This window comes from Neovison vison, chromosome X (genome assembly GCF_020171115.1).
Source record: "Neovison vison isolate M4711 chromosome X, ASM_NN_V1, whole genome shotgun sequence".
NCBI classification, from domain to species: domain Eukaryota; kingdom Metazoa; phylum Chordata; class Mammalia; order Carnivora; family Mustelidae; genus Neogale; species Neogale vison.
Window position 1 is genome coordinate 6,427,661 of NC_058105.1, and position 13,464 is coordinate 6,441,124.

Below are 13,464 nucleotides of genomic sequence, written 5' to 3' on the forward strand. Positions count from 1 at the left end.
ACCACTGGAATGATTGTTACATTCACTTTTTTAGTTGGTGGTCAGTTATAGGGCATTCCTCACAGAATGTGGTTAATTAATAAAAAACTAATTGCCAGTATTTCCATCCAAGGGAATGTACACTATCACAAGACTGCTCACTTTGAATTCTTTGAATTCTTTTATTCAGTGCTGTCCTTTATTCTACTAATGAAAGAACTGGTGAGCCATGGCACTTTGTACCTCTTGTTATAGTTTTTTATATAGTTAGCATCATCGTTTTGTGTCTGTCTCATCTGCCTTACTGAACTGTGTATTCATTAAAATTAGAATTCATGTCAGGATCATCATTTTTAACCCACGTAAGTACTCAGTAAAAAAAAAAGAAATTGATAAATTACTTCCTGTAGAATGTTCACAGGGTAGAAACTGGCCCAGTAGCAAGTCAGCTGCTCCTGATATCAATTGGATTTGAGGAAGCTATGGTGTAGTGGAGGAACAATGGATATAGAATTAGCTGGGTGGACTTGGGTATGAATATTATCTCTGAACTTCTGATGTCTCATTAATTGGACAAGGCTTAGTTTCCTCTTAAACAAAATAGGGGACAATTCTTCCTCTCACAGGGCATTATGTGAGCTAGTTTGTGTGAATATACCTAGCACAGTGTCAGGCATAGAGCAGTTGTTAATCATGTGTTAGACAAACGAATGAATGAGTGGTCTCCACTGACCAGAGGTAACTTGATTTGGTTCCTGAAGTTTATTTTATAACTAAACTGATGAAGGAATTTTTACTGAAAAAGTTAGGTTTAATGAAAAATATCTCTATTATGGGAAGTAAATTTCTTATTGGGTGACTTCCATTGTCAAAATTTATTGCCTGCTAATTCAAATGTTTTGTTTGCTAAATTAAGGTAATATTTCTGTCCTGAATTGAGCCATGCTTTTTCTTGATTGAGACAGGATCCATCTGCTAATTTGAGCATTGGTTAACTCATAGGCTGGCTTCTACAAATGGGCCATAAAAACATATTTCTGAATTTTGACTGTATATTATTAATATTAATCAGTTAAAAATTATTTGAATTTGTGGTTCATCACCCAAAACCATTATTCAGCTACAAAGAATACTTTGTTTTTTATTTTGTTCCTATCACATTAAAAACTCATTACTTAACTTAATGCCTAATATTCAATTTATCCATGTGTCACCATGTTTCAGCTACATGGTACAGCATTATTCATTCATTTAACCAACATTTATTGAGTGCTTATGTGTGTCAAGCTATGCTCTAGGTGTTGAGGATGTAACAGTGAGTAAGACAGCCAAGGTCTCTGTTCTAATGCAATTTACATTTTACTGAGGGAGGCATAATAAACACAAAAACATACACTATAATGTCAGGTAGTGATGATTATGCTATGAAAAAAAAACAGGAAGAAAATATCAGGAAATTGGTGCCATTTAAAATAATTTTGAGTAGAGAGTTGAAGTAAGGGAAAGCGTCATTATAAATATTTGGGAAAAAATGTTTCACATTGACCTAAGAGCAAGTTTAAGGGCTCCTATTTGGAGTATTTCGAAATGAACAAGTACTTTGGCTTTTACTTTGAATAACTTGGGTAGCTGGTGGAAAATGTTAAGTAGAAGAATAACTTGACCTGACTTATGTTTTAAATGAAACACTGAAGCTGCTCTGTGAAGAACAGAGTGGGATCTGGGGTGTGGCAAAAATAGATGTAGGGAGACCAATTAAGTCTGTTTGTGGTAATCCAATCTAGAGATAATGGCTTAGCCCATGTGATGAAAAGTGGACGGATTCTGCCTGTATTTTGCCTGTATTACCAACAGAGTTTTCTGATGGACTGGGTTTGGGGTTTAAGAGGAAATAGGCAAGTCAAAGACAAACATGTGGGTAAATGGTGGTGCCTTTTACTGAAATGCAGATGAATGAGGGAGGATCATGTTTTGTGAGGGAAAAGATCCAGATATGGTGTTTTGGATATCTTAAAATTGAAATCCTATTAGACATCTAAGATATCTAGAAGAGTTTAGAGAGAAGTCTGGGCCAGAGGTGGGAAGATAGGTGGTATTTAATGAGCTAGAACTGGAAGAGTCCACCCAGGGAGGCAGTACAATGAAAGAGGTCCAGTGACATGGCTCTAGGCACTCTGATGCCAAGTAGTCAGAGAAATCTCCAGCAAAGAAAACTGTGAAGGTGTAACCTTTGAAGCAGAAGGATATCCATATTTATATGGCATCCTGGAAACCAAGTAAATGAAGAGTTTCAAGAAGAAGAAGGGATTTGTTGAATCAAATGCTGCGATGTCAGGCAAGATGAGAGTTGAGAATTGACCATTGGATTCAGCAGTGTGGAACTCACTGGTGACCTTGACAAAGTTGGAGTGGTTAGGTAAAAATAGTGATTAATGTGGTTTCCAGGGAGAGTGAGAGCTGAAGAAATGAGAGGCAGCAAGTATAGTTTTTTTCAAAGATTTTTTTTTTTCTAAAGTAGACCAGAGAAGTGCTGGGGGAGAGAGTGTAAAGCCAAAGAAGGTTTTGGATTTTAGAAATTTTGTGTTGTTTTTGTTTTTAAGATGACTGATATTATAACATCTCTGATAAAGCATTTGCATGCTATGGGAAAGTCCTGGTAGAGAGGGAAAGCTTGACACTGTGGGGAACAAGCGGAAATTTCTGGAATGATGTCCTTGACTAGTTGAGAAAGGATGAGGGGCAGTGCACGAGTCTTCATTGGAAGCTTAGTCATTGGAATAGGAGAAAAAGTAGGTTTCTAGCCACAGGAACAGAAAGGTTGGTAGATCTGACAGCAGGAAGATACTGATGTTTCTTTTACCCTTTGCTTTTAATTACAATAAGAAATGAGATCCCCAGCTGAATATGAGGAGGATGGGGGAGGGTTGGAGGTTTGAAGAAGGAGGAAAAGGCAAGTCATGGTCACAATGACAAGTAGACAATTTCCAGGCAGATCTGAGTGCCCATTTAAAATAACATACAGTATGGTTATGGACTTTTCTCCATAGAGAATGCAGTTGCTTGGGTGAAGTTATAAGGTAGATGAAAAGTTGAAATGAACCAGAGTTGGGGTTTTCCCAGGAAGATATATCAGAAAGAAAGAGAACATGGAAATCACTATAGTGATCCACCAAGGAATCTGAGCTGGGCAAGGAGGGATGTGACAATTTGCAAGAGATAATGTTCAGTGAAAATGTGATGGGAATTGCCTGGACTGGAGGTCTCAGTGTGTGGAATAATTGTTGAAGTTGTGGGGTAGTTACATGAGTACACTGGAAAGGTAGGGGGTAATGGTCATGGAATGGGATAATGTGAACTGAGACAAGTAGAAGTATAATAGGTATGACCACAAGATGGCTGAGAGGGAGCGGATGATAAGCTTACTGGAGGTAAGGAGGTAGAGGAAGTGACCAGTAGTAGCACATATAACAAAATGTATTTTTTTTCTTTCTCAAGAATGAGATCATAGGTAAAAAGTTATTAAGTCTTCTGCCTGATCATGAGAAAAATGAAGTCTACCGAAAGATTGCTCTCAAACTTCCTTTGTCAAACTCAGGTACAGATTGTTTTTTCTCAGTTGTAAGTTCTTAGATTTTAAGAGACAAGAGTCACTCAGAGGAGTAATAAAAATGAAAACATTAGGGCCAATATAGTTGCTGATTATATATTAACTTAATATGATTTCACAAATTATATTTTCAGTATTAAAAAATTTCTCCTCCGGGGCGCCTGGGTGGCTCAGTGGTTTAAGCCTCTGCCTTCAGCTCAGGTCATGATCTCAGGGTCCTGGGATCGAGCCCCACATCGGGCTCTCTGCTCAGCGGGGGGCCTGCTTCCCCCTCTCTCTCTGCCTGCCTCTCTGCCTACTTGTGATCTCTCTCTATCAAATAAATAAATAAAAATCTAAAAAAAAATTTCTCCTCCATTAAATCTTGCTCTTTATCATGAACCCTGATTATTTCAGCTTTTGTATAATTGCATTAGTGTTATGTAAATAATGTTATAGCTGGTATTCCACTCTATGGATACAGCATAGACAGTTATGCAAATCTACTGTTCCTAGAAAGAAAATAATATTTTTGTAAAATCTGTTCTAAGTAAGACAATAGTCCTATGAAATAATCCTGCCAAATATGGTAATGTACAATTGTAAACTTGTTTTATATTTGTTTTTTTTTTCTTAGTGGGAAAACATATTGATTTTTGCTGTCATTTAAAGAGAGGAAATGTTGAACATGATAGTGCACCTACTTATGAATATGTGAAACTCATCCTAACTGTACAAGATATTTTAAATGGTAAGCAGTTAAGTTTTTATCTGATCTAAATGAAATTAATGGGTTACCTAGCCCATCATTGCTAACATAAACACACTTCTACTGTTGATTCTTTCACATTCTCTGATATTCCTATGAGCACAGGTTTTAGTTATAGACAATCAGACTTTTAAAAAAAGAAGCCCATGATTTAAAAAAAAAAAAGGCAGAGTAGACAATAACGGTGCAGACATTAATGGATTACTAAGAAAAGGACCAAAGGAAAGCTCTGACTAAAAATAAAGAGTAAGGTGATTATTCCAAAGGATCTCATTGTTTTAAAAATGGACCTGATAATATGAAGCACCTTGCTTGTAACTGTCTCTGATCTTTATCTCTGAGACCAGAATTTGGGATAGATAGCTTAGATACTTACCTGACACTAATCAGAAAATACACGATATTATATTTAAAATATGTTTAGTTATATTTAATGATTTCATTCCTCAGTTCCTTGTTCATTAAAGTAACTTTCATTTTTGCTATTGCAGTTATGAATAGATAGAAAATTTGTGCCAGAAGACACTGCTACTAAATCAGTACCCAAAAATCCTTGGGCCTTTAGTGTTAATTGTTCAGGCTCTTTGAATCTGAGCAGAGTGCAGTGTTACTGTGAAACAGTGCAATGAGACTGTGCAGTGAAAGGAAAGGGGGTTTTTGGAGATGATGAGGACTTGAAACATAAATATATAATACTGTCCAGTACAATGGAGCAGCTTACTTATGAGAGTTGTAATTACTGTTTAATTACTCTGAGGAAAGTAGAAAAGAGAGGGAAATAGGGGAAACTCTTGAAAATGGAATACTTTTTTACAGAAATATCTAATGTATGTTACAAAATTCTAATCCTTGTTGAATTCCTTATATTCTTAAAAAGTATATTACGTATTCAATTAAAAAGTATATTACATATTCAATTCAATTAATAGTGAAATTTACAAGGTAGGACCACATGATAACATGGTGGACTGAGCTAACAATAATGACTCTTTCCTTCTATAAAAACAAGGAAACAGTTTTTAAAACATAACCAAAGAAGTTTGATGCATAGGTAAGCTTAAAGAAAGGCAAGTTCATGGGTGCCAGAAATTATAGGATAAAGTACAAGACTCTCATGGTAACAGAAGGCCTAGGTGGTGGCCTAGGTGGGCTGTAAATCCTATGTGGGCTCCATTGGCTGGGGTCTACAGTTCTAATAGTCATTCAAGGACCAACACATAAAACCTAGAGACTTCGAATGGTCAGAAAATTGTGTCTAAAGGAAGAAAAAGTTTGCTATCTCCCTCAGAATTTGAATAGAAAAGAATGTGTCATTTATAAGAAATCAAAACCCAAATCTGTGTTGCATGGATATGGGATGTAAATTTACAAATTTTAAGGTTTCGGGAACTGTAGATGAAGAAATGAATATAAATACTGATTTTGGGCCACTAAAAACATCTAGGGCTTGAACCAGAGGTAAATGGCCCAACAAATATGTAAAAAGGTGCTTAAATTCACTAGTAAGTAAAGAATGAAAAATTTAAAAACCAGTGAGATAGCACTGTACACCCATCAGAATGACAGCAATCAGGAAGTGTGAATAATAAGTAAATATTGCTGAGGAGGTAAGAATTAAAACACTAATACAGCATTGAGAAAAATGTAAACTCATGGTACATTCCTGAAACACAGGGTGAACTTAAATTGTTAATTATCCAATGACTTGGCAATCCCCATCACTGGATGGAAATATACCAGAGGCGAACTTGCAGAGATCTGTGTTGAAGGGGACATGTACAATGAATGTCATATAGTTGTTTGTGGTAAGGAGGGAGTTGGAGATAGCCTAGGTATGCATAATTAGGGAAATAGACAAGTAAAATGTGGGAGATATAAAATATGGAAAATTTTGAAAGCAATGACCTGTAGATATACATACTGCAACATGGTTGAATCTTAAAACCATATAGTTTCTGCTGAGTGAAATAAGTCAAGCAGAGAGAGTCAATTATCATATGGTTTCACTGATTTGTGGAGCATAACAAATAGCATGGAGGACATGGGGAGTTAGAGAGGAGAAGGGAGTTGGGGGAAATTGGAAGTGGAGGTGAATCATGAGAGACTATGGACTCTGAAAAACAGTCTGAGGGGTTTGAAGTGGCGGGGGGGTGGGAAGTTGGGGTACCAGGTGGTGGGTATTATAGAGGGCACGGCTTGCATGGAGCACTGGGTGTGGTGAAAAAATAATGAATACTGTTTTTCTGAAAATAAATAAATTGGGAAAAAAAACTTAAAAAAAAAACAAAAACCATATAGTTTCTAAACTATATTGAAAAATGTAAGAAACTGAATGAGTTAAATTTCTTTTGGAGACTACAACATCCAACCACAGAATAAGAACACAAGGTTGAATATCACCCTGAGGTCAACAGCGGTTATTTCTCAGTAGTGACTTCATGTTTTGGTGGAGACCTGGGTGAGGAGGGTAGCTGGTACAGAAGGACAGCGGGAAAAATCTGAGACTCAGAATTCTGAAATTGTCAATGGGCTGGCACATAGTTCACTGATGTGGCAGTTTTTCATCTTGTGTAGCCAGTCAGCCTTTCCATTTGATTGTCACATGTGTGTCTCTGTCTCCCTTAGAACCTTTGATGCTCTTCAGCAGCTTCTTCCCCAGCCATGCCTATGCTGAGTCATCTCCTACATATCTTCCTCTGGAGGATCGGTTTTATCTGGTGGGGTCCATCTTTCTCTTCAGGGCTCAGACCCTACAGGTGAGTATGTTGTGTGTGTGCCTTCCCTACTGTGGCCTTGTGAGCTTCCTTTGAAAGGCCATATCCCCTTTGGTCCCTCAGCTACTGGACAGTGTTGCTGAGGAAACCCATGTGTGCAGGGGGTTGTGCTAAGTAAGATATGTGATTGAGGAAATATCAGCTTCTGAGTTTCAGAAGGTGAGTGTGTCAGTGGAGATCTCAACACACCCAAAAGAGATGCATATTCAGTCATTTACAAGTGGTTTTGCTGTGATATGAAAGCGTTATATGGGGACTGGGGGTGGGACATATGAAAAGAAACCATTTTAGGAGGTGGACAAAGGAAGTTTTCTGTCACAAGGTGAATTTTGAGGCAGCTGTCCCCAATGCCGACCGCCATTACTCACTTAGTGTTGTGCTAATATAGCACTCCCAGATTCTGTCTCTAAAAACAAAAATCAGTATTTGGAATTCATTGGATAGATTCAAGTTAATTGAACTTATTCACTAAGTAACATATTAAGTAAGAACCTATGATGTGTCATGTGCTATGCTAGGTCGGGGAGTAATATTAGGGGAAATAGACAATAGGCAAGTAATATTGAAAAGTGCCACAGGGATGATAAAACAGTCATATGCTAAGGACTGGGAATAGGGAGTTTGGACACAGTGGACATTGAAGGTCTTTCTCTGACGACCTGTCTTTTGAACTGAGACCCACAATGATGATGTTGACCCAGCAAAGAAAGGAAGGCAATCGAAGTATAGGGTTCAGCAGTTGTAAAAGTACTGAGGTAGTAACTAGCTTGGAGGGTTCCAAGGAAAAAATACCATTATGTGACTAGAAGAAGGTGAAAGAGGGAAGGAGTAGTAGAAAATAAGGTATAAGAGGTAGACAGAGGCCAGGTTATGGAGAACTTTGAGAACCATGATCATGAGTTTAACTTTTACTCAAGTGCAGTGGAAAGCAGGATGACGTGATCTGATTTCATTGTTTTTGTTTTTAAAAGATTAGGCTGGCTTCTGGGTGGGAAATGGAATCTGGGGGAACAAGAGCTTAGGCAAGGGGGTGCTGTAAGGGGAGATGGGGCTTGGGCTAGGATTGGAGTGATGAGGGTTAGGGTTAGAAGTTATACAGATTAGAAGTATACAGATTTGGGTTATCACTGGCAGACAGGGCATGAAGTCCTTGCTGATGTGATGAAAGTGGGTGGGAGAAGAGAGAAAAATGACTCCTAGCTTTTATGTCTGAGGAGCTCAGTGAATGGAAGTGCCACTAACTGACTTGAGCAATTCAGGGACACTATGGATTGGATAGGGCAATATGGGAGTGGAGGGTGCAAATCAAGAGCCACATGAACTGTGACGTATAGCACATCCAACTGCCTTGCGAGGGAGGCCTCTGGATCCAGGCCAGCTTCAGAACCTCATCCAAGCCACTTATGTCTTGCAGCTTCAGTTTCTTTTTCTATAAATGGTGAGACTAGAACTTTCTTTTAGGGTTGTCTTGAAGAGTGAATAAAAAAAAAAAAATAGAGCTTCCCTATGACCCTGCAATTGCACTCCTGGGTATTTATCCCAAAGATACAGATGTCGTGAAAAGAAGGGCCATCTGTACCCCAATGTTTATAGCAGCAATGGCCACGGTCGCCAAACTATGGAAAGAACCAAGATGCCCTTCAACGAATGAATGGATAAGGAAGATGTGGTCCATATACACTATGGAGTATGATGCCTCCATCAGAAAGGATGAATACCCAACTTTTGTAGCAACATGGACGGGACTGGAAGAGATTATGCTGAGTGAAATAACTCAAGCAGAGAGAGCCAATTATCATATGGTTTCACTGATTTGTGGAGCATAACAAATATCATGGAGGACAAGGGGTGTTAGAGAGGAGAAGGGAGTTTGGGTAAATTGGAAGGGGAGGTGAACCACGAGAGACTATGGACTCTGAAAAACAATCTGAGGGGTTTGAAGGGGCGGGGGGTGGGAGGTTGGGGTACCAGGTGGTGGGTATTATAGAGGGCACGGATTGCATGGAGCACTGGGTGTGGTGCAAAAACAATGAATACTGTTATGCTGAAAATAAATAAAAAATAAATTTAAAAAAAAGATGGCACCTTATGCATGGTAAGCACTTGGGAAAGAGGTTGCAGAGAGGAAAAGTAAATAATCATCATTATCGTTATTATTGTGATCATCAGGATTGAGACAGGGCAAAAGACCTGCTTTACTTTTCCTCTCTGGTTTAGAATGCCAACTTTAGCTGACCACATTTCGGAAACCCGTTAAGGACCCCTTTACATTCAGTTGTATAGCAGTGATGTGTATCATCATTTTTCCAGATTTAAGACCATGAGAAAAGTGGCAGAGAGAAAAAGCAATTGAAGGAAATTGCTTGGTCTGATTGCCCCAGTCATTATGCATCTCTGGCAGCTTTCTGGGATTTTAGTTCTCATATCTGCCACAGAGAAACAGGCATCCCATTTCGGGGGTCACCTCCAAATCTACTTCCTCCTCTGAGAAAAAAATCTCATTTGGCACACTTCCCTCACCCTCATCCCCCCCATGAAACAAGGATCCCTATTTGTGATCTATTGTATTTTCCTCTGCGTTTCTAGGATATTTGTTCCATATTGGTGGTCACTTTGGAGAACAAATCTTGTGAGAACAGAGGACTTTTTGAAGGAAGACTTTTCACAGTATGATTGTGCAGTGCAGTGGGTAGAGCAGTGAACTGAGGACAACTGTGAGATGGATCTACTTTGATCTTGAATCTACTAGCTGTGCATCTCAGGCTAGATCATTACATCTCTATAATCCTCAGTGTTCACATCTGTAAAATCAAGTGACTTTCTCACATTGCTATGCAGATTAGCTGTAATACTGGTTATGAGATTGCTTCCAAATTTACTACATGCTATATAAATGTGTTGGTATTTTTACTATATAAGTACATTTTAAGTATCTAAAATGCTAGTTTTTCTGCAGGAACTTTTCACTGTAAAGAAAGCTGAGGAAGAGGTTCTGCTGATACAGGACTCCGATGAGGAAGCTATATCTCCAGAGCACAGGTGAGAGTCTAATACTAAAGTAAGTGAGGGAGACCTCGGGTACACTTTCATTAAACAAAACTGAAATGAGAGAAATAGTATCTACAAATATTTTTCCCATTAAAATGAAAAAAACAAGCAATTGAATCCAGAAGCGCAATCTACTAGGCTGAATTCCTTTGTCCAGCTAATATAAATATTACTTCTCCAGGTGAATGTAAATACAGATGATTGGCTTCTTATTTTTTATTTTATTTTTTATTTTTTTTCAATATATTTATTTTCAGAAAAACAGTATTCATTATTTTTTCACCACACCCAGTGCTCCATGCAAGCCGTGCCCTCTATAATACCCACCACCTGGTACCCCAACCTCCCACCCCCCCGCCCCTTCAAACCCCTCAGATTGTTTTTCAGAGTCCATAGTCTCTCGTGGTTCACCTCCCCTTCCAATTTACCCAAACTCCCTTCTCCTCTCTAACACCCCTTGTCCTCCATGATATTTGTTATGCTCCACAAATCAGTGAAACCATATGATAATTGGCTCTCTCTGCTTGAGTTATTTCACTCAGCATAATCTCTTCCAGTCCCGTCCATGTTGCTACAAAAGTTGGATATTCGTCCTTTCTGATGGAGGCATCATACTCCATAGTGTATATGGACCACATCTTCCTTATCCATTCATCCGTTGAAGGGCATCTTGGTTCTTTCCATAGTTTGGCGACCGTGGCCATTGCTGCTATAAACATTGGGGTACAGATGGCCCTTCTTTTCACGACATCTGTGTCTTTGGGGTAAATACCCAGTAGTGCAATGGCAGGGTCATAGGGAAGCTCTATTTTTAATTTCTTGAGGAATCTCCACACTGTTCTCCAAAGAGGCTGCACCAACTTGCATTCCCACCAACAGTGGAAGAGGGTTCCCCTTTCTCCACATCCTCTCCAACACATATTGTTTCCTGTTTTGTTAATTTTGGCCATTCTAACTGGTGTAAGGTGATATCTCAATGTGGTTTTAATTTGAATCTCTCTGAGGGCTAATGATGATGAACATTTTTTCATGTGTCTGATAGCCATTTGTATGTCTTGATTGGAGAAGTGTCTGTTCATATCTTCTTCCCATTTTTTGATATGTTTGCCTGTTTCGTGTGTGTTGAGTTTGAGGAGTTCATTATAGATCCTGGATATCAACCTTTTGTCTGTACTGTCATTTGCAAATATCTTCTCCCATTCCGTGGGTTGCCTCTTTGTTTTTTTGACTGTTTCCTTTGCTGTGCAGAAGCTTTTATTTTTTTTAAGGCAATAGAGCACGCTTAACTGACACAGATATTTACTGACTTTCAAATTAAGACAATGCATTTAAAAGTAGTACTTGAGTATTTCTTTTCCTTGAAATACTTTTAAATGGTGGAACAGCAGGTTCACATTGTGGCAACTGCTATTAGGTGTCCCTTTTTGGTGAATATAATGTTTCTTTTTTTTTTAAGATTTATTTATTTGTTTGACAAAGATCACAAATAGGCAAAGAGGCAGGTAGATAGAGAGGAGGGGGAAGCAAGCTCCCTGCCAAACAGAGAGCCCGATGCGGGGCTCCATCCCAGGACCCTGAGACCATGACCCAAGCTGAAGGCAGAGGCTTAACCCACTGAGCCACCCAGGTGCCCCTATAATCTGTTTCTTAATATTTGTTAACTGAGTTTCAGAGAATGGAGGCAGTATTCCATGATTTTGAATGAGAAAAATAAAAACGCATTCCTAAACCACAGGAAAATGCCAGTTGAGCAGGTACCACTAAAACCCCTTCTTACACCTATTTAACTATCCACCAAGGATTTCTACAAAATAGAAATTGTTTGTGATACTATCTAGTTATTTAATACTTGATAAATTCATTAGTAGGTATATCTGTATGCAGAAAACTGTAATACTAGACACTGTCCTGTGTTGGGAGTGGATTATATTTTCCTTCTGCATCACAGTGTATATGTATATGTAAATAAATGGGAAAATAATATAATAAAGATGTGTACCACATGCCAATAATACTTAGCAAAATAAAATAAACAAGATAAATTTTCAAGAGGTTTCTTATGATTAAAGACATGCTTGTGTGAGATCTGGTGGTAAGAGGAGGGAGCTGGAGGCGGTGGTCACTGGTGCTATTTGGTGGTGGGGGATGGTAAGGAAGAAAGAGCTGGTGAAGAAATGAGTTAAACAGGAAATGTCTGATGTTCATCTGTGTCTGGATCTAAGCAATGAGGGGAGAATCTTCCCTTCCTGGCAGGAGAGTTCAGAGGTGTTTGGCTGTGAACCATTGTCTGAAGCTACACACAAAGCAGTGGGATGGAAAGCAGAGTTCCCATGGCAGTCTGTTTGCATTCTATGGTCTTGGTGTCCTGCAACTCTCACTAACATGGGACTCCATTTGTAATTGGGTGAATGTGACAAGTCTGCTCATGCCAGGATCACACTCACTTGCACCAGCAAAACTTTTTTTTTCAGAATCTCCAATTTCTTGTGAATATTCAGCAGTGTATTTGTGGTTTGTAGGTGTTGGGGACAGACACGTGCGAGGCCAAGCCTAAGACTAATAGTCATTCCACTTTCTCAATGTGCGTTATCACTCCTGGTTTTTCTCGGAGTGCACGCATTTCCTTCATTAGTTTTTCTACTTTATTACAAGACCTTTTACTGAATAAATCTGGGGAAGAGGATATTTATAAAACATAACATGTTTAAACAGCATGAACTCAAGACACTCTCCTGTCAGGAGAATATCTGAGATGCAATTGCAACAAACCACATGGGTAATGAATTTTGTATCAATCAGCAGATCATTGTAGCAAAGATTCAGATAGAGTTCAGAGAGTGAGGAAACCTGTGTTTTACTTTTAAGTAGAGTTTAATTGGGTGAAAAATATTCTGATGCAGAAGCGAGCCAGCTACCACATCTATGCCATTGATCTACATAGAATATAAAATGTTTTCTTGAGGCTTCTAATAATGTAAGAAATTGTCGCTCCACTGTGGATGAATGTACTCTAGTTTTATATGTTCTATACTTCTATAAAATATTACTAAATTTCCTTCAAAAATTTTGCAATGAATTGTATATCATGTAGACAGTAAGAAGGAAAAATAACACTTAGGACAGAGCTGATGGGTCTGATGAAGACATTCTGTTTAATTCCAGCCTCCCTGTCCCTTTCTTATCCTTCCCCTCTCCTCCAACACCATGGTCACCACTCTGCTCTCAGCCACCTCAACTCTCACATGATGGATTGTTGGTAGACCAGGCTCATCCACTATATTGAAGTCTGTAAGGGAGGAGCTGTCAGT

The 13,464-nt window shown here is 38.7% G+C and overlaps 1 protein-coding gene across 1 annotated transcript in view; it reads left to right on the forward strand.

Annotated features, from left to right (window-relative positions):
* The window catches only part of PASD1 (PAS domain containing repressor 1), a 56,738-nt gene that overhangs the window by 12,011 nt on the left and 31,263 nt on the right, over nucleotides 1-13,464 (forward strand). Inside the window, exons 5-8 of the mRNA XM_044234491.1 lie at nucleotides 3,475-3,574; nucleotides 4,203-4,316; nucleotides 6,960-7,090; nucleotides 10,065-10,147. Coding sequence (XP_044090426.1) covers nucleotides 3,475-3,574; nucleotides 4,203-4,316; nucleotides 6,960-7,090; nucleotides 10,065-10,147 — 428 coding nt within the window. The remainder of the gene's footprint in view (nucleotides 1-3,474; nucleotides 3,575-4,202; nucleotides 4,317-6,959; nucleotides 7,091-10,064; nucleotides 10,148-13,464) is intronic.